At 43.7% G+C, this 20560-nt stretch overlaps 2 protein-coding genes across 3 annotated transcripts in view; one reads left to right on the top strand and one right to left on the bottom strand.

The window, feature by feature from the left end:
- Positions 1 to 20282, top strand: part of LOC114841874 (uncharacterized) — a 60000-nt gene extending 39718 nt beyond the window's left edge. The window contains exons 2-18 of the mRNA XM_055502547.1: positions 9959 to 10061; positions 10527 to 10647; positions 10844 to 10913; positions 11311 to 11381; positions 11496 to 11603; positions 11692 to 11796; positions 11893 to 11955; positions 12124 to 12162; positions 15590 to 15650; positions 17875 to 17955; positions 18091 to 18150; positions 18231 to 18440; positions 19009 to 19044; positions 19179 to 19312; positions 19418 to 19445; positions 19552 to 19657; positions 19756 to 20282. Coding sequence (XP_055358522.1) covers positions 9959 to 10061; positions 10527 to 10647; positions 10844 to 10913; positions 11311 to 11381; positions 11496 to 11603; positions 11692 to 11796; positions 11893 to 11955; positions 12124 to 12162; positions 15590 to 15650; positions 17875 to 17955; positions 18091 to 18150; positions 18231 to 18440; positions 19009 to 19044; positions 19179 to 19312; positions 19418 to 19445; positions 19552 to 19657; positions 19756 to 19867 — 1508 coding nt within the window. The 3' untranslated portion in view covers positions 19868 to 20282. The remainder of the gene's footprint in view (positions 1 to 9958; positions 10062 to 10526; positions 10648 to 10843; positions 10914 to 11310; positions 11382 to 11495; positions 11604 to 11691; positions 11797 to 11892; positions 11956 to 12123; positions 12163 to 15589; positions 15651 to 17874; positions 17956 to 18090; positions 18151 to 18230; positions 18441 to 19008; positions 19045 to 19178; positions 19313 to 19417; positions 19446 to 19551; positions 19658 to 19755) is intronic.
- LOC114842089 (cytochrome c oxidase assembly protein COX15 homolog) lies at positions 14221 to 17415 on the bottom strand. Of its 2 annotated transcripts, XM_029127586.3 has the most exons (9): positions 17215 to 17414; positions 16434 to 16615; positions 16223 to 16345; positions 15845 to 16031; positions 15579 to 15746; positions 15413 to 15494; positions 15134 to 15288; positions 14921 to 15034; positions 14221 to 14825 (listed from the first exon to the last, which is right to left on the bottom strand). In XM_029127586.3, the coding sequence occupies exons 1-9, from the start codon at positions 17287 to 17289 to the stop codon at positions 14694 to 14696; spliced, it is 1218 nt and encodes a 405-aa protein (XP_028983419.1). In that variant the 5' UTR covers positions 17290 to 17414; the 3' UTR covers positions 14221 to 14693. The 2 variants fall into 2 exon arrangements, with proteins under 2 accessions (XP_028983419.1, XP_040923520.1); XM_041067586.2 differs by having other exon boundaries at positions 14921 to 15288; positions 17215 to 17415.
- Positions 20283 to 20560: the final 278 nt, after the last annotated feature.

A 20560-nucleotide genomic window follows, 5' to 3' on the forward strand; every position in this document is an offset into this window, starting at 1 on the left:
AGGGTTGGACGACAGGATGCTCCGGCCTGAGCTGGATGGCAGCGTGCCCGAGGAAAGAGTTTCTAACAACGCAGCCGCTTCCTCCACAGCTAAAAACACGTCTTTACTTAGTGAAAGTACAAAAGAGCTGTCCGACCGTTTGCCATTGACACATGTACTGTAGTCTGTGTTGTGTGGTACCACCTGCTCCCGTCTCCACTGTCTGTCCGTCAGCAGATCTATAGCATGTGATCAATCAGGAGCCACTTACTGTATACATGTCAGGCCTGTAGCATGTGCTGCAGTTCGACATCGCGTCCCGGTCGCTCGCTTCTTGAACCAGAGACCCGGCATCTTGACTCACATTCACTTTGCGTTGCTTCACGGGGGTCCGGATGACGGGGACAGGCTGCTGTGCTGATTCATCCCCTCTGAGAGGCCTGTGATGCTGTAACATCATATCGTATCAGCTCATACAGTACCTGCTTTAGAAGCTGAGCGTGAGCCTACACCAATTATTGACTCTCCCCACTGGTGCTATTTCTCTTTGATTCATGTCAGGTCAGATGGAATTAGAAGTAATGTTTGTAATAGAGGGGCACAGAGATGAGAAACACTCTTACATTAATTTGGCTCTTACTGTGGAGGACCCAAGGAGAGAGTGGTATTTAGCTGCTATAGTGGCATGTGAATGACATTAGTCATCCACCAGTTTACTTTGGACTAAAATACCTTGGCAACTAATGGATGGGTTGTTTTGAAATTTGCTACAGACGTTCATATTTCCTTGAGGAGCATTTCTAAAAGCATTAGCCGTCCTCTGTTTCCACTTATTGGATGTCATGGCTCAGGCTGAGGAATCCATTAGCACGTCTGATGTAGATATTTGTAGTTGTATGAAGATGAAAACTCTTGATCCTTTTACCTCAACCCTGTGTTTATCAGCTCAGAATTTCACTCTGGCTAGTTGCAAAACACTGGCTGTTCCTACATCTTACGCTACGTAGTAGCATGTTAGCAAGTATTGCAACCGTGTGTATGTACATACTGGAAGTGTGAATGTAAGGCTTCATTCATTGTTTAGTGCTGAAAGGTCATTTTAGGTAAAGAGAACTGATATTGCATTGTGTGTGTGTGTGTGTGTGTGTGTGTGTGTGTGTGTGTGTGTGTGTGTGTGTGTGTGTGTGTGTGTGTGTGTGTGTGTGTGTGTGTGCGCGCGTGCGCAGGCTCGGTGGTCAGCAGAGGCCCTATTTGTGTCCAGACGCACACCCTCACAGAGACACGTCCATCTCTCGTTATTGTAATTGCCCTTCAACAGATTGGCAACTTAATGGATAAAGCTACGTGTGTCTGTCCGTTCAGAGTCAACTGCGTCACTTCACAGAGTCCGAGGTCTGAGGACACGGCTGTCAAAGCCATTGACTTCATTCATCAGTCACCTATAGCGGCACCTCGACCTTAAAAGATGCACAGTGGCTCTGGAGGTTTAGTGTTTGACCAGAATAAAGAGCTTTGCAGCTGCTGTCCAGGAAGCTGTGACTCAGTCCTGCTGAAAGTCAGCTACAGATCAGCGGTTTGGACACAACTACCCCAGTTGTGGCGAACTTCAGAGACGGTAAAACGCTGCAGGGAGCGCGGACAGTGCAGACTGTCCTTGTCGTCCTTGTCTGAGGCTCTTTCTCTCCCCGCCGCTGATGGGGAGCCAGCTAGAAGATGAGCCTGGGACATCGGAGGATCAGACGGGGTGATATTTAATACACAATCTCCATCCTCCGCCCCTCCTCCCCCCACCCCCACCCATGCTTCACCCTCTCCTGCAGTTTGTCTCTCTCCCCCAGTTGTGTCACTGTCTGTCGTCTTTTATTCGCTGGCTCCCCTTCCCTCAATTTGATTAGTGGTGAGTGTGTGCGAGCGCGTGTGGATGGAGGCTGTGTCTGTATGGCAGGTGCTGTGTGGATAAAAGAACGCGACGCGTTGACGTTCCCGTGCTCATCCTCCGACACGCGTCTGTGGAACCATGATAACATTGAGAGTAAAACAGTGAATACACAGACTCAGACCTGCCCTTGAAAACGTCCCCCGCTTTATTAAAGGCAGGAAGATTTGCATTAAAACAGCTTAGTCTCATGTTGGAAGACTTTTATTTCGCTTAACCCATAAATGCACCAGCGGTTGTAGCGTAGCAGCTGGTCTTCTGTTTTACATGCTGCAGCAGTGGGCAGGTGCAGGACTGAGGAATGGGATGATGTGCCACAGCTTCAGATCAAGCAGAGGTGAATAGATGGATGCTCATTACCACAATGACGTTACAGCGAGGTTTAAAAGCTCCGTGAAGCGTATGTGCTGTGTATATTACCGCGTGAGTGTATCGCAGTTTCTCTCAGTCCCAGCTGCTTAATGAAAGTGTGAGCAAAGTGCAGTTTCATGAGGTTCTCTGCTTGAAACTGCAGCCCGTTAACAAGCGGCTCTCGCTCATTAATCCTTCTCTCTATTTTCTCCCAGTATCGACGAGCCTTGAATCACCGGTTAAAACATTCATGTTGGGCAGACAGTGGCTGCTATTCACCCTGTTTTAGAAGGGAAACACTCTCCTGTCATCCTGTCATTGATTTATCTGCCAGTCTGATCTCTATTCATGACTCTGTAGATTCGGGTCCACGCATTGGAAACCCTTCCTTTAGGCCTTTTCCCAGTTCAATGATTCATTATTTTAGTTTTTTTTTCTGGCTCATAAATTACTATTTTGTCTCTAATAGATTTTTTTGTTCCAGTAATTTCCCCTTTTGCATTGTCGTCTTTTTAGTAACAAGTCTTTCAAAAACTGAATTTGAATCTCTGTTAGCTCCTATAACACTTTTTCTTATTATTGATCCGTCCAGGATGTTTACCTGATTTAGTTCCTGGCAGGAAACACCAAACCAGAGTGTTTATGATTTGATGGTAATAAGTTTAGAGGATTATTAGGAGTAATGCTGTATAAACCCAATTTAAACTGACCGCTTTACACCACTAAGTTCAGCTGATGCTCTTGAAACCCCTTCCTACAGCCAATGTTAATGCTTGCATTCACTTTAGTATTGTTTGAATGTGTACATGCTGCACATAGTTAATGGGAAGTGACCCCTGCCAGTCTGGACTCTAAAAATAGAACAATAACAAAGAGAAAGTCTGGAGGTGAATGGCACATTTACTGATAATTGCATTACTTACCTTGTGCTGCCCCCTGCAGGTGTAAATCTTAATTGCTGCATCATGTGTCAACAATTAAGAAATCCAATCCATCCATCTGGGCTTTAAAGACGTTAAAACGTACATATTGATTACCTAAAATCAATTAAAATGTTTGCAAATAGTACATTTTTACACACAATGGTTTGTTAACCCTTAATTTACCTCCTAAACATTTCCCCATTCACTTTATTATTGGGAATGGGAATGAACAAGTCTTTCTCAATGTCAGCGTAGATGCTGCTCATGTTAACAGATTCCAGATTGTTTGCTGAGAAAAGGATAGCGTCTGATCCCTCTGTTTCATCTGATAGTGTGCAATCAAACGCTGTTTATTAGCAGCTCTGCGTAGTTTATGCTACGATAACTCTGCCTCAGTAGGACGAGTCTGTTATTGTCCCTCACTGCAGTATTAAAAATATCCTCAGACGCTAATGATCTACGCAAATGGTTCTCTTCTCTCACTTATCTAATTGGAAACACACTAGCCAATTTTGAGGACCATTTGTCACTGACCTCCTCTGTGTCGCCACACACACTTACACACACTTCCTGTTTCTGTGAGGACTCTCACTGATTGAGTGCGTTCCCTGCCTGCTAGCCCTGACCGTCACCACCACATGTGTGATCCCAACCCTCCCCATTTCCCCACTTCACCCATAAACAGGCCCCGAAGCAACCAAGAGGTCCTTGCTGTGCTATAAAAACCCCTATGGCCCTCACTATGTACCAAGTACACGCACTCCACACCTCTCTCTCTTAGACATTTTAATCAGTTTTGAGAGAAGTAATTGCTCAGGTACACGTCTAAATATGGAGGTATTTCAATTACACCGTATGTCTGGCTTCAGGCAGAATATGCCTCACACAGGCTGAGACTGATGAAGCTAACGTTTTATTACCTGTGTGTGTGTGTGTGTGTGTGTGTGTGTGTGTGTGTGTGTGTGTGTGTGTGTGTGTGTGTGTGTGTGTGTGTCAACATGCATCGTGGCATCATATCTGTCATTATGACTCAATCAGAGGACGTCTGGTGACAAATTACAGTTGTTTTAATGAGTCCAAACCAATTAAGCTCTAACAGTCTCCTACTGTTTAGTTTGTGTCATTGCTGTAGAGGTCAGCGGAAACAGAAACGTTAGAAGTTTATCTAAAGGCTATTGTTACACCGCATGAAGATGTCACATGATCACATTGAACGTGTTTGATATTTGTTCATTTATTTTTGAGAGGTAATTTCACGTGATTTACTGAACACACGCCTCTTAATGCTAAACTTAGCCCACCTTAAATTTACAGTAACGGACGTCTAGACATCCTTTAACCTGCAAGTCATGGAATCAATGCATACAGGGTTACAATCAGGGCAACAGTGAAGTCGGCTAAAATTGATCGTACCATTCTTAGAAGCATCCACAACAATAGGAAAAAGTTCAGATGTCAGCGCCTGACAATGCTCCTGCAATCACAGAGCCGTCATGTTTGAGTACGTTTCAGCAATGGAGCAAAGTTAAAGAGGTTTGTCTTTGTTTATCTGTGATATGGTGATCTTAAGTCGCTGTCGCGTTGTATGACAGATACCCTAATGCCTTATTAAGAGACAGTGACAGATCGGCACAAGCAGCCTTAATCTCCCACACTTTTATCCCTCATTTGACTCTTCAACTGTGTTTGAGAATTTACTGGCCTGAATATGTCACTGTATTTAGGAATTCATGTTGCCTGTTCACTAATTCATGCCTGTAAATGCATATTTATAGTGTAAAGTCAAGGGGGCACTTTACTACTGTATGTACAGTATGTTTGAACTCTACACACTGAACTCTACACAAACCAGATGATTTTGTCATATTTGTGCAAATGGAATTATTTTCAGATCTGATGTTTGTGGACCACCTGACACCTGACTGTGTGAGAGACAGTGACTGATTGAGTCCGTTTCTGCCACTGAACTCAGATCAGCGTTGCACACGTCTGACTCTGACGGAGTGTTGGTTGTTTAGACTCACAGGGCTATTAGCGAGACGCGTGCTCCCCGAGGCTCCGCGCTTATGCTGTGGCCCCGGGTCTCCGTTTGACTGGGAGAACCATTAATCACGCGTCAGACAGATCAAGCTCTCGCTGGACCTCTCCGTCTCCTGCCTGCATCCGTCTGGTTCTGGGCTGAACCGCTCGCAGGCACAGACAGACAGAGACATGCAGAAAAAAACACTTCAGACTTTAGGACAAAGTATTTTTGTGTGTTGGTCAATAAATATTCTTCCTCCTCTGCATTAAGTGTCCTGCAGAGTTTGAACCTGCAGTTTTGATAAAAGGGGTTTGATTGTAGGATGAAGCCAGATTTTAATAATACTTCCTTTACCAATTCAAGTTCCAGTTACTGTCTATTGAAGGGTTATGTCTGGATATTTGACTTCGGGATTGGACCAATAACTGGGGATGTGTTTTGTTGTACTGTACCGATACAAAGTGTGCGTCTGTCACAGCAGGGAGCACAATGCTCATTTTGATGTGGGGTGACAGAAGGTCAGCGGGTGCCGTGGCAATAAAAACCCATAAACACTGAATTTCTGCAAAAACACTGAAGGAAGTTGCATGTGATGCGGTTACTTCACAACTGGCCGATACCCAATTCGCTTACAGCCACTTCAGTGTGCTCAGAAGGCTGCATCCTGTTTTATTGACAATCTTTGATTCAGGACCCCCAGAGTACATGTTCTGCCAGTTAAAGCCTCCCTCTTTAGGATTGTTTTCACTTGCAGCTCTTTGGAGCTCGTGTCTGTTTTAGGGGGTTAGTGTGCCAGATGCGACATCAATGCATCTTATCCCATCTGAAAAATTCCCTGATGCCCCTGAATGCATATGCAGTACATGTTATGGGCAGACCTCACCTCCAGGCTGGGTCTGTGCGTGCACTCGGGGGAGGTTGCCACATCTGTGAGTTTGTCCACAGTAGCCGCTGGGTCAGATGCTTCGCCGCTCCCTCCTCCCTCTGCTCCTCCTTTTTTTTTTTTTTTTTTTTTTTTTTGCGTCTTCATCTCTTAGTCTCGTCCTTCATTTTTCCCTCCTGCCCCTTTTTTAACGTATCACTTGTTCTGGATTCACTGCCATAACCCTGCTTGTCATTATTCCTTCCCTAATCCCATCCGTCTTTCCTCTTTCTCGCTCCTTCTCTCCTCCTCCCCAGTCCCTGCTTCACCTTTTAACACGGTGGTAGTAGTACTCTTTCCTCCTTCCGTTTCTCACGCCGCTCTTCTTTCCTGCCTTCACTCAGTCCCATCACTGACCCAATTAAGCACTGGGAGGGACACAGCAGGAGGAGAGTGACGGAGGTAAGGCGAGGAAGAGAGGGAGGACAGGCAGCGAGTAGAGAGACTTTGAGAGTCAGTAGCTGGAAAAGCAGAGGGAGTCAGAAAACAATATCCGCCAACCTGCCAGGACCCATGCAGTGAATTGTCCGAACTTCACCTGGAACTTAAACAACCTTTGACAGCCTGGAGGCAGCGGGGGCGGCGCAGCGAGTCGACAGTCCTGCCGCCACGTACCAACCAGTGTCGATGAAGAAACGAGGGGAATAACAATCCGCCTTCACCGAGGAGCGCAGGCAGGGACCCGTGTGGCGTTACGATGGCCGAATGCCGGCGTACAGTGGGAGACGGAAGAGACGAAGCCGGCGCGTCCCTGGCTGGAGCTGAGTAGGGGGGAGCGCGGTTGCCCCGGGGCAAGAGGGGGATTTCTGTCAACAGAGGGGACGAGGGGCAGAGGATGCATCTGTTCTTCCAGGAGAAGTGGGAGGTGGAGGGGCTGCAGACGGTGGGCATCCTGCTGGTGGTCTGCAGCTCCCTCAAACTGATGCACTTCCTGGGGCTTATCGACCTTTCGGTGGCAGGTAAGACAAACGACGAGAACGCAACAGAGAGGAGCTGAGCAAGAAGTGAAATGCTGAGCTGGAAAAGGGGAGTGTCCTCTCGCTTGTCTGCATGGAATTAGGGTTGAACGTACAGAGGCAAAGTGGTTGCCAGGTTTGTCACACCTATGGATGTGTGTACTGTATGTATTTAGGTGCTGCTTCTTATGACTGAACGTACCTATTTCTTCCTTTAATGGCAGTAAAGCTCAGGTAAACTGTGTCCTCTGTGTTTCTGGGGGGAGGGAGTTATTTGAATTTGGGAGACAAAGTATCAGACTGAGATTAATCTATCTTTTGGCAATTATAGATTCTATCTCCACTTAAGGCCAAGCCTGCACGTCTTATCTGAAGATCTGCATGACAAATGTGAGACGCTACGAAAAAGATTCATTATGGGAAATGTAGTATTCACTGTTTTCAAGCTGCTGTATTGTCTTCATGGCGCGAAGCTAGAGTAAAAAGTTATGGGAACACAGTCGAAGTCACTTTTGATTTATTGAACCTCCACAGCAAAAGGCTTGCGTGATGCTAATGTTTGTGAATACGTTCTAAAGCTTTGCTTTTCTCATCACTGGACGTCAGGAAGACCCTGAGATCAGGTGAAGGGTTTAGTGTTGAATCTGCCTTTCTGACTCAGCAGCAGGACACCGTATGACTGTGGCTCTGGACGGTGACATGCATTCTGCTTTCACGTCAGTTGAGGTGTTACATGGTTTCTCTGTGCCTTGATTAAATGCTCAGCATGTGAAACCTGAACTCCTTCAAAACGTACTGGATTACTGTCAAAAAAGCACCGCTGTGGAGCTAAAAATGGAGTTTTTCCTCATTTGCTGAAGACTTGAGAAGGTCTGTCAGTGTATCCTGGGGGAAACTATTGAACTCTAGTTGCACAATCACTTTGAATGCATGGGTAAGTTACAGCACAGTATATGGCTACACAAAGACAAATGACACTGTCTTTTTTCCGGCCTGACGAACCATAGACAGGTTTTGTTTTTTTACACGCTCAGGATAAAATGAGACAATTTCTGCTCTCATTGTCAGCAGCACTGAGACAACAAATTTAACTTCAAAGACATGTTCCCTCAGTTGCTTACAGAGCATCAGAACCTGCTTGCTTCCAACAAAGAACAGTTTTTACTATTGTGCTTTGGATGGATGGATGGATGGATGGATGGATGGATGGATGGATGGATGGTTGGATGGAAGGAAGGAAGGAAGGAAGGAAGGAAGGAAGGAAGGAAGGAAGGAAGGAAGGAAGGAAGGAAGGAAGGAAGGAAGGATGGATGGATGGATGGATGGATGGATGGATGGATGGATGGATGGATGGATGGATGGATGGATGGATGGATCATCTGAGATCTAATATCAGTGAGACATCACAACGAGCAGTTTCATCAAATGCAAAGGAAGAAAATACAGAGAAAGAAACAGATTAGATGCAGAGGGCCGAGACGGGGAGGGAGGAACAAGCGTCTCAGTCCTAAAACAGGCATATCTGAGCATTGACAGTTTCCAGTAGATTCAGCTTTCATGATCCTTACAAGTATTTCAAGCTCAGAGCTCCATGTTTGTTGCTTTCTTTATTTATCACACATCTGTGTCGAGGCTTTCAAGGAACTAGACATAAATTTAGCCTGTTAAATGTCCCGTGCTAAAGAAAGGTGCATGTTTAAAACTGTGAAAACAATGAGACTTTGTGCAGTATTAATCGATGTACTATAAAGGTTCAAATGCAGTTTGTCTGTTATTGTACTGTATGTGTAATTTAGAGCAACACGATTTTTTTTAAATTGAAATGGTCAGAAAGGTGATGATTCTACTATATGTTTATTATAAGATGCTTCAGTTTTGCCTCTTCAGCCCCTTAATTTTAAGGTGTCTTGCATCAAATCACATCATTATTCCTCAGCAGGAGAAATGTCAGCTCACTACATTCACGATCTTCCTATTTTTTTACTTATTTTGAACTATACTTTGTGTTTTGATGTGCGTCTCTGTACTGTGACCTGTGCTGGTCAGTACCGTAAACACAGACCCAAGGGCAGCGGGCTGGACCTGTGCTTAATGGGCCTGATGTATTAATCATGCTCTCTGTTGGATACCCTGGGCTCCACCTGTTCTGACTCCAAATGCAATGCGAGGTCAGGAGATGTCAGAGTCCCTGAGGCTCTGTGGTGCAGATGTGCAACAGGGTGGCAAACCGCATAAGTTTGATTGTCAGTGGAGATAGTGTGGCTCTATTGGTTTTCACCCCGTTATGGGCTTTATCCCTCCCACTGCTGGGGTCCTGCTGAAAGGGGTGAGAGGACTGTTACCATGGAAACTAAGAGATAAGAGTAAGTATGTATTTTACTTTTTTCATTATCTTTCTGTGAAACATACCAAAAATAGGAACCAAGTGGTGTTGGTGTGGCGCCGTGGCTTCAGGTGTGATAGGTTCTGGTAGATGGCTCCGGTTTGGTCTAGCTTCATACATTTTACACTATTTTACTGTAACGGCTGATGATTGACGGCGTCTGCTTGTTTACTCTGGAACGCGTGCAGTGAATGCGGCACGGAGCCGCTGTACGAGGGCGGTGTGTGCTCACAGGGGGTCACGCTGTGGTGCTGCTCCTCCGTGGCGTCGACTGTTTGACGCGGTGCTCGTGGTCTCCCATCGCTGAGCCGGGTCAGCAGGCAATCACCCATTTGCCTGAATGGCATGAATGAACCTCTTCATTTGCCTGTGTTGCATGATGTGTGTGTGTGAGTGTGTGTGTGTTGTGGTCTCACAGGCGTGAGTGAGTGTGAAAACAGAGACTTGTGTGTGTCTAACCTCTGTGTTATGGTTGGCGATTGCAGGTAATCCTTCCACCAGCCAAAGCAAAAAAACCATAAAGCAGCGATTCCTCAAGCTGCTGCCGTGCTGCAAGCCCTCGGCTGCCCCCTCAATCAGTCAAAGCAAGTGCTCCTTCACTCTCTATACACATCTGCCTCTTCGCTGACTTCAGGTTCACACGCGTGCTTGTGTGGACCGGTCACGTGCACACATTCACCAGAACATCCACAGACACTGATACAATAGTGCACAAACCTGTTGGGTCAGATCTGGTTTTGTTTTTTTGTGATTTGACGTGTGTTGTGCTGTTTTCTTGGGCACTGAACACGTGTCTCGTGTGTCTGTGTACGTGTATATATTTAATATATAATAAAACAGGATACATGCTGTGGGTTGACAATTGCATTGGGAGACACAGATGAGAGGATTATGGGATGTTGAACTGTGTATGTTTGCATTTTAAAAGTAAATGGTCCCATTTTGCTCTTTCTACTGAATAATAAGCTCAGCATTGGCTTCATTGTCTTCTCCCTGGATCCTGGTGTGAGTACACTGATAAATGCTGCACTGGTCTCTCCCTCACACAGACAGCGTGGAAGATGACTTTGAGTTATCCACTGTGTGCCATCGCCCCGAAAGCATGGACAAGCTGCAGGAGCAGACCAAGTTCACCAAGAAGGAGCTGCAGGTCCTCTACCGGGGCTTCAAAAATGTAGGTCTGGCTGAGGACGAACGAGATGAGGCAGACTGCAAATGCATGAATAAGTCCAAAACACGTTCTGCTTTAATCATCACGGGAATCAGGAGGCGTATCAGCCTGACGGGGTCTGAACACGCGATGTGATTCTTAATTTCTTCCCTGCTAAATGGGGGCTAATGACTTTTCTAAATTCACATTTGCGTCCCAGGAGTGTCCGAGCGGTGTGGTGAACGAGGAGAAGTTTCAGACCATTTACTCCCAGTTCTTTCCTCAGGGAGGTGAGTTGTCAGCTCCTGTAAAGATGAAGCTCTCCAGCTGTGTCCAAAGCTCTTTCATCCACACCGTCCTCTGTGCCTTCATTCAGCCCATGAACGCTGAGTAAAAACTGTAAATAACATCATTTATTTGATTCTACTCATGTGGCTTTTCATCATGGCAATGAAACGTAATTAGGTCATAAATCTGCCTTGATGAACTGGAGTACATGCACACGGCAAGGCAGTTTTTCATTTCATGATATTTAGGTTGATGAAATGTTAACCACTCGCCTCCAGTTGTATTGGAAATTATTTTTATATCCAGGCTATATTTAACTCCCTGCTAATCCTCACTGTTCAAAGACTCTGCTTCATGTTTCGAGGGCACTGTGGTTACTATAAGTCTCTACCTTTGCAGATTCAAGTATGTACGCGCACTTCCTGTTTGAAGCCTTCGACACTGACAAGAACGGCTCGGTTAGTTTTGAGGTGAGCTCGGTTCTTATTCATCGGCTTTCATCCAAAGACGGAAGCAAATGCGTGATGCTGTGAGCAACACACATACGGTGTCTACACAAAGGTGTGTTTCCCCCTATGTGGTAGGACTTCGTGTTTGGTCTGTCTATCATCCTGAGGGGGACCATTAACGACCGGCTAAACTGGGCCTTCAACCTCTACGACCTGAACAAGGACGGCTGCATTACCAAAGAGGTAGCGCACGTGTACTGTATACATTCCATCTTGGCCCTCAGTCGAAGAATAGCCTCTTAGCAGGAAAGTGTTTTTGATCACGTTGCAGGAGATGCTGGACATCATGAAGTCCATCTACGACATGATGGGGAAGTACACGTACCCGACTATGGAGGATGATGCACCTAGAGAACATGTGGAGAGCTTCTTCCAGGTGAAATTCTACCGTTCTCACTTTCAGCTACCAATTTGTAAATGCTTAGGATGACTGAAACATCCTTCATAGAGGTAATGTTGGCTGTTCCTTTAGAAAATGGACCGAAATAAAGACGGAGTGGTCACCATAGAGGAGTTCATTGAGTCGTGCAAAAAGGTAGGCAGGCCAGACAAATGGAAGAAACACGGAACATTAGTGCTAAGCTACTCTAAGTAAACTGGCCCCAGAATTTAGCTTCATACTTGATGGCCTAATGTGAAATTAGCATTAACCTTAACTTTAATAAGAAAATGCTGTAATGCAAACCTCTTTGTCTGGATCTAGGATGAAAACATCATGCAGTCCATGCAGCTGTTTGACAACGTCATCTAAGAGTCTGGACCAGTCAGGAGGGGAGTATGTAGGGAGGGGAGTGTGTGTGTGTGTGTGTGTGTGTGTGTGTGTGTGTGTGTGTGTGTGTGTGTGTGTGTGTGTGTGTGTGTGTGTGTGTGTGTGTGTGGTCTAGCTTGTATTTGTCTCCGTTGTGAGCCTGAGGTCACTGAGAGGCCCCCCCTCCCTCTTTCAGGATCTGCAGTGGCATTTTTTCCCAAGTGGAGTTTCCCCGACTTCCTTCCTCATCATGCTGAACCTTAGTTTTACCCAGAGACACAGACAAAGAAGGAAAACAGCAGCAGGGCACGCAGGCGCTGGCACACCCAACACCCCTCTCCTGTTTTATCTGAACTGAAGCAGGAACCATCGCACCTTGTAAAGGCTGCTCTCAGAGGGAGGGTGTTGCTCCACAACCGGGACCTTTGCTCATCTTTTGCTCTTGACGATGGCTGAGATTTGGATTTGGGAATGTGATCCTTCTGTTGTGCATGTGGGTAACACCCCCCTTGAGCTGCCGGGATGCTTGTGGCCTGGCGCTGAGAACAGAAACGGATCCGCCACCACCTAGTGGATACAAGGGAGAAAAACACATGAAGAGGGAGCGACTGACATAATGGAGATGGGCGCCATACCATACAAACATGTTGTTTTCCATGAGGAACTGATTTCAATATCGCATGATGATGTCACTAATATCCAGTTATGTATTTACAAAGATACTCCAAAGTCTGCTTGTCTGTCTGCTGTTCCTAGTCATTCACAGGTGCCTCACCCTTTGATATGTGTGTGTGCATGTGTACCAGAAAGAGATGTCATCCATCTTACCTATGTAAGACTCTAATGATATAATACCCAGCTCCATTCATGGAGTTCTGCTAGAATAACTCCCAGCTTTCCAAACTATTACAATCCTAGCTGTAGGTGTCTATTGACTGTTGTACATTTCCTAGTATTCCCCCAGCGGTGCAACATTAGACAGTACAATGTGGACTGTGCCATACAACTAGATTGCACAATAGTGAGAAGATGTTTTGACCATCCCAGTTTCGACATGACGCCGGCCACCACAATAGTACCAGTCTAATAATGCATCAAAGGGGAATTAGTCAAGGTTGTATTTGTGAGCTTCTTGTATTCGGAAATGTTGTGGTTGTAGCAGGTTCTACCACAAAAAAAAAAAAATCAAACAAGTTTAATTAGGCTTAATAAATTCAGAGAGGCATAGTATGTGTGTGTATGTCCTGTTGGTGAGAGATACATGGTTTAATTATGTTTTTTTAAGCGCCCCATCTTTATTCTCCCTCTCTGTGTAACACCAAAGAGAAAACATAGGACAGAAAGGTATTTGAGGCCACATTGAGTCAAGACATAATGCCCTTCTGTGGATGGAGAGGGGGAGATGCTGCATTGCAAGGTGGGCGAGGGGCAATCAGAGCTAGATGTGGTTTGGTAAAATAATTTACCAACACACTGTCCGAACGATAGTCTGGTTTTGAGTGTGAGCCCATGTTAGATTATTTTACTACAATTAGGAACCACTTTGTTTAATTAGCTTATTTTCATCTGAGAACTACTCTTTAACGTAAGATGGTTTAAGTACCTGAGGCACTTAAGCCATAATTGAAAAGGCTGAAATGCATTTTAAATGCAAACACTAACCTAGAATAGCAATAATGTTCTCCCCACTTGGCAGCACCTTCATATTCATCTAAACTCTCATTCCTCGTTAAGGGTGCACTAAAGCCCTGATGAATATGCACTTCTATCTCTAAAGGTTTTTTTTCTGTTCTTTTTTTTACATTTATCTTCTGAGGACCAGTGGTTTGGCTCTGATTGTTCTTTGCCAACAGTTTCTGACTTACTTTCCTGACCACAAGTAAAACCTGTTTATGCCCGCATGTACTGTGTCTACCACGATGAAAACCTACTTACTTACCCGTTGTACTGACTGTCTAGTTAGCTAGCGTCAACCGGTTGCATTATGTAATCAAAATGTGTATATTTTGTACAGAGACAATAAAAAAAATCACATTACTATGCAAAATTGACTTGGGTTTGAATTTGACAGAGTAAACATTATTTATTAAAATAAGACAGTGCTCTATTTCAGTTTAACAAAAACAATCATGAGTATTTTTGACCTCACAATGTCTACATTAAATGTTCTTAAATATACACCAATATGCATAATCCCCGCAGCCTCATCGAACTAGAAGGCAACAAGAAAAATTAATTTCATTGAACATGTCCTGGTAAAACCTAAAGAAAAAACAGTACACCTGCATAGATTGTTTTGCAGTATTCTGTTTGCAAAGGAAATGTGCAATCATTTTAAATTACTGCAGAGTCAGCCAAAAACGACTTTAAGAACAGGTACAAAATTGCACATCACATGAATATTTTTGTCTTTTTTTGTCACGCAAGACCGATGCTCGAGCATATCCGTAACAGAGCTGTTGTTTCTTTGAGGCTCGAAGTGCGTCTAGCCTGAGATTGGATTTGTCCATAAAAGGTGCAGGCTTTTACTTGGGCATCTTGCGCAGCTCTGCTAGAACCCAAATGGCCAGTGAGAGAAGAGCCACGGAGCCTGACTGGTGAGTTGCTGCCAGTGGTGTGGGAACATAGAGCAAGAGAGTGCTGATACCAAGGACAACCTATGAATACAAGAAAACAGTTTGTTTGAATTTACTCACTTTAATAAATTATAAATTGTACCCATACTGTATATGTCTGTTGAAAAATATCCTACCTGTCCACAGGCAGCTGCTGCGAGGAGGCTAAGGGCAATTTTAGCTCTTCTGGGCAACAACATCCTTCTTGAGAATAAATAAAGACCTGTAATTGCAGCCAAAGAAGAAATCCCCTGGAGAAGAAAAGAAAAAAAGAAATATAGACTGCTGCTTAAAGTACTTTTAATTAAAATGTTGTCCAAAGAGTTATTTATTTGGAAACAATAACATACCAAAATTCTGTGGTCAAACTGCACTGTTGTGGGATTTTCAAAAAAGTTCTTGAGGGTGGGAGAAAAAGCCAACAGATCATCAGGGATCCAACGATCTCCCATTTTAGGGAAAGAGTTATACACAAGCCCAGCATCCAGACCAGCAACAAAGGCACCTGAAACAAGGTATTTTCAACTAGTTTAAAGATTACAGGAACTTGACTAAAACAACCCATTCTCTAACAGTGAAATGCATCACAATATATTTTTTTCATATTGCACCAACAAAAAAAAAATTACCTGAAAGAGCAGTAAGGAACACAAGGCCAGCAGTCCCCCTGGCGTACCTCCTAAGTTGCATGATATGTTTTGTCTCTGCCAACTAAGAAAGGGGTGACAAAATTAACCATGGGTAAACAAAATGTGTGACTTCATCTTTAGCTTACACAAGCAGCTGACTCTCTACCTTGTGTGCAGGTAGCAGCTGAGTCAACCCTATCCAGAGACTGGCACAGTAGAGTAGCAGGGCAGAACCAAGGTGAGCGCTCAGACGATACTGGCTGACCCGCGGGATGTCATGAGACTCAGGCTTTTCCTCCAGACCACTTTTCACCATGTACCACCCCAGAAGTCCCTAAATGACCACAACAATAACATTATTAAGATGTATTTAACCTTCTCCACAAGAAAACAGCTGATGTAAGGGAGAGGTCTCAGTGGAGCTAGTCTTACCTGGAAAAAGACAAATCCACAAAGACCCAGTACTTTTCCCTTCATGGAGCGAGAGAAGTATCCTTTCTTCCAAAAGTAAATGGTGGGAAGGATGTATGCAATTCCAACCAATCTGCCCCACATACGATGGCCCCACTCCATGTAGAAGATGAACTTGAACTCTGGCAAAGTCATCTCATGGTTCATTCTGGGAAAACATGGCAACAAATTTTCCCATTAACAATGAATAATTGGACGTATAACTGTCAAAAATGTATCTCATTAAACTGAAATATACCAATACATTGCAAAATCCTCAGTCATCACTTCTGTTTAAGTTATAAAAAAGGTGCCTCGCAAACAAGTTCATTTTTATAATGTGAACAAAATAAAAATTACATTTTGAATTCAGGAAACTGCTGGTACTTGGAAAACTCAGCCTCCCACTCTGCTTGTGACCGAGGAGGCTTCATCTCTCTCACCAAATGCCAGTCAACCATGGAAAGTCCGGATTCTGTGAGTCTAAAAAACAAACAAATGCACACATAAACTAAGAACGTAACACAACTAAGGGTGAACCGCAGTATAGACACACCACCATGAGTTTTACCTTGTGACACCACCCAAGACAATCGCCCCAACGACCAGCCCACTGCAGCCAAGTAACCAGCGACCTACAATGCGGTTTGTGGCTGTGTTTGGGACAGCAGAGGTTCCTGCAGTTGCCCCTGCTTCTGCTGTGATGGTGCGCCGACATCGATTGACAAACCACTGTCGAAGATGTGGACTCCTCTGAAGTTGTAAATAAAGAAGAGAAGTGAACACAAGGCAAGGAACAAATGATTTTTCCAATACATACTGTATATGTAATGGGAAAATACCTTAAGCAGCATAGGATGGTCCATGATAGTATATATAATTAGATAGTTCATTGAATTGTTTAATAAAAAATGTTTAATCACAAATAGTTAAAGGTTATCAAAAGCTAAGTCCTTAGTTCTTAGTTATTCTTCGTACAGTAACTGTTGATAATAACTATCAATAAGAATAGTAGAAAAAAGTGTTAGATGATTTACGCTTTAGGTAACTATAAACTTTAGTTAATGTCTTTGTATCGATGTATTTATTTTTCTGTTTAACGCAATATTGGCGTTTACTGATGGGAGGTCATTTAGGTCGTTTAGGTAATACAGTAAAACAGGCAAGTAATGTTAACAGCCCTAAAAAGTCTAAACGCTAACACAAACTATGTGTACGTAGAAAAAACCGGATGTTTTTTCTAAAATATCTCGCATTACGTGTCATTATTTATTCAAACCGCTTATACACGCTCTGACCCGTTTTATGATTAGTTAGCTAGTTAATTTTAGCTAACATTAGCGGGTACTCACACTGCTGTAATGAAATGTTTCCCTTGCATTTCTGCAACCGTACAATATTGTTGTCCGTAATGACGAAAGTAACATCCTTGTGCCACAAAATCCTTTACCGCTGAACTCGTCCTACAGCGCCACTAGAAAATTTGAATGGTTGTTTGCAAACTGCATGTCACACGGCCATGTTTCTGAGCAACGCACTGTTCAACTTTGACCCTCTGACGTCACCGAATATAGGCGGAAATTCAAGATTATTATTTAAAAAACACACTATTCTCAGCACAAATAAATAAATAAATTCTATATAGTATCAAAAATATTATTTACTGTTAAATATATTTTACAGAACCCGAACGTCTAAGTTGTTGATGCATGTTTTGTACTTTAGTACATCCGGCGTGGGCGGTTACAACCTTCCCTTCTTCAAGTAAAGCGGAGTAGCGCCCCCCACCCGCTACACGCTGGCTTGAAAATTTAATACTCCGGAAACCGCTACGGCAATGAAAGTTAGTAACGTTAGTCAGTCATGTAAACATGCACCGCTGCTGTTCCGTGAACTCGTAGGTGGATTTGACAGGTAGACTAAAAGTTCGAACCGCTGGTTAAATGTCGTTAGACGTGTTGGTGAACACTTTTAGAATGAATCTCGTTCTGTCCCCGTCTGTGTCCGTCCAGACTGTCACGGCATGGCAGAGGGCTTTTTAATGGAAGTTTGCGTGGACTCCGTAGAGTCTGCTATCAATGCTGAACGAGGAGGTCGGTAATGTGTAGCTGTGTGACTCCAGTGAAATAATCACTACACGCACTTACACGCTTGACAAGCGTCTGTCTGTCCCCAGAACTAAAACGGACACCTGCTCATTCAATCACGGTGTTTGTCTCTGCTGGTAGGTGCGGGTCGACTGGAGCTGTGTTCTAGTCTGATGGAGGGTGGGCTCACTCCCAGTCTAGGTGAGCGCAGATCATTAGCAACATTAGCATCTCCTCACAACGCCACGTAAAATCACCTGTGCTGCCTACATTGGCCCCAGGTCTTCTGCAGGTGGTCAAGCAGTATGTCAAAATTCCAATTTATGTGATGATACGCCCTCGTGGAGGAGACTTCCTCTATTCAGACCAGGAAGTGGAGGTGATGAGAAAGGACATAGAGCTGATGAAGAGCCATGGGGCTGACGGACTCGTGCTGGGAGCCCTGACGGAGGATGGGCGGGTGGACGCAGAGCTCTGCATGGAACTACTGGGTATTATTTGTCGTGATCTGTTTATCGTGACAGGGCACTAAAGGCTAAGTGCTTCTTGGTGTAATGTAGGCATTATTTCATTCCCGGCACTGAAAACATGAAATTATATTTATATATAATTTTTATATTTATATAATTATATTTATACAGTATAATCAAATACTGCAAATCACGGGTGCCTGCAAACAACAAAGTCACATAGTGTAGCTCAGCAAGTCATTCTAAAGGCTTTATTGAGAAGAAAGTGAAAGAAACTTCATGGGTAGTTACTAAACAAGGAAACCATATGCTTTAATAGAAAAGAGCAACGTCATGCTGTAAATTTGACATAACTGGCCACCAGGATTCACACATTGCAGATTCTGAACATATCTGGAACATAATTTGGCAGGAAATCGATCACCGCCCAGCTGCTGCCTCCACTGTGGCCTTGAAACTTGGTGTGTAGGTGAACAAATAGAGGAAAATGTTCAGAATGTGCGGCTCTTTTAGTTTTAAACTTTGCCTGAGATTTTGGATTCTTCCATTTATGTGGGTTGTGTTTTCATTGTCACGATTTGTTCACTAGCTGCTGCTCGTCCATTGCCCGTCACCTTCCACAGAGGTAACATTTTCTTCCTTAATTCACATTGAGAATCCTTTGAGGAGTTTGAATTGAGAAAACCTCACAGTGTCCTCACAGTGTTCAGTGGAAAAGGGTCCAGCCCAAGTAATAAACCTCTTGTGAATATTCTCCAGCTTTTGACATGGTTCACGACCCAGTCGTCGCTCTGGAGACTCTGGTATCGTTAGGGTTTCACCGTGTGTTGACAAGTGGCTGTGACAGCTCTGCCTTGGAGGGACTGCCTCTTATTAAACGTGTCATTGATCAAGTACGTATAAATTATAAACATGGCTATTATGTGTGTTTCTAGGTTATTCTAGATCAGCATTTTTTTCTGTTCTACCATTCTTACATTATAATCTCCACCCAACAGGCTAAAGGCAGAATTATCATAATGCCTGGTTAGTGCATTGTTTTTTTGATGCATTTCATTTACATGTTGTTGTTTTTAGTTGTTAATTTAGTAAATTTTAACATTAACATGTCAACATGTAACGTTATTAACAGGAGGAGGTATCACAGAGCGGAATCTGCAAAGAATTTTGGAGGGCTCTGCAGCCCAGGAGTTTCACTGCTCAGCCAGGTCCAGTAGGGATTCAGCCATGAAGTTCAGGTGGGTTTGGATCCTGCCTGCAGTATTTCCCTAGCGTTGCTTTGTTGATGGAGGAAAAAGAGTTCTTCATTGCTGTTTGTTCATATTTCTATGTGTAGGAACACCGGTGTGATGATGGGAGCTGCTTTTTCAGCACCTGAATTTGGCCTAAAGGTGGCAGATGTGAGCAAAGTCCGTACTCTTAATGCCATTGCCAAAAATATTTTGTAACTTGGTACTGGAAAACCAAACAAATACCTCAAAAAGGATTAAGAGTAATTACACTGATATATCATCACTAATTCCCAGAGTAGGTAAATATTTCAGAAAGGTGCCACAAAACCCTTTTTTGTCCTTTTTCAAATGTCTCTTATTTACTTGTAATCAAATGTATTTGTGGCCTCAGATTGTTTAATAAAATACAATTACAAAGGAACAAAACTAAAGAGAAGCACTAGTCAGCGAACAACTTGTTCTGTTTTCTGTTTGTCATCCACAGTAACAGATATTTAATTAACAACCCTCCCTATTCGCAGTGAAAGTTAATGAAAAGCTGTGACCTCCTGTATTTTTTTTACAAGGACAAACATTGTGACTGAAATCACTTTGCTCACAATGAAATAAACATCTGAAATTGTTTACAGTTCATAGCATCTTTGTTTATTGCTCTTTCCTGCTGATGACTCAATTAATGGCATTAGTGTTATACTGTACTGTACTGTATGTGCATTAACTATACTGTGCATTCACTGCAGAAACATGCTTCATTTCCAATGTAACAGCTGTTAAATTTTTAGATTTAGGAGTCATTACCTGAATGTTCAATAAATACAGTTTTAACTAGACCATCTTCACAAGTAGTGATCTGGTGGCGCTGATATAATAAAGTCAATGAACCCTTGATGTTAGTGGTCAGTGGGGGCT

This window comes from Betta splendens, chromosome 15, assembly GCF_900634795.4.
Source record: "Betta splendens chromosome 15, fBetSpl5.4, whole genome shotgun sequence".
In the NCBI taxonomy this organism is placed as follows: Eukaryota; Metazoa; Chordata; class Actinopteri; order Anabantiformes; family Osphronemidae; genus Betta; species Betta splendens.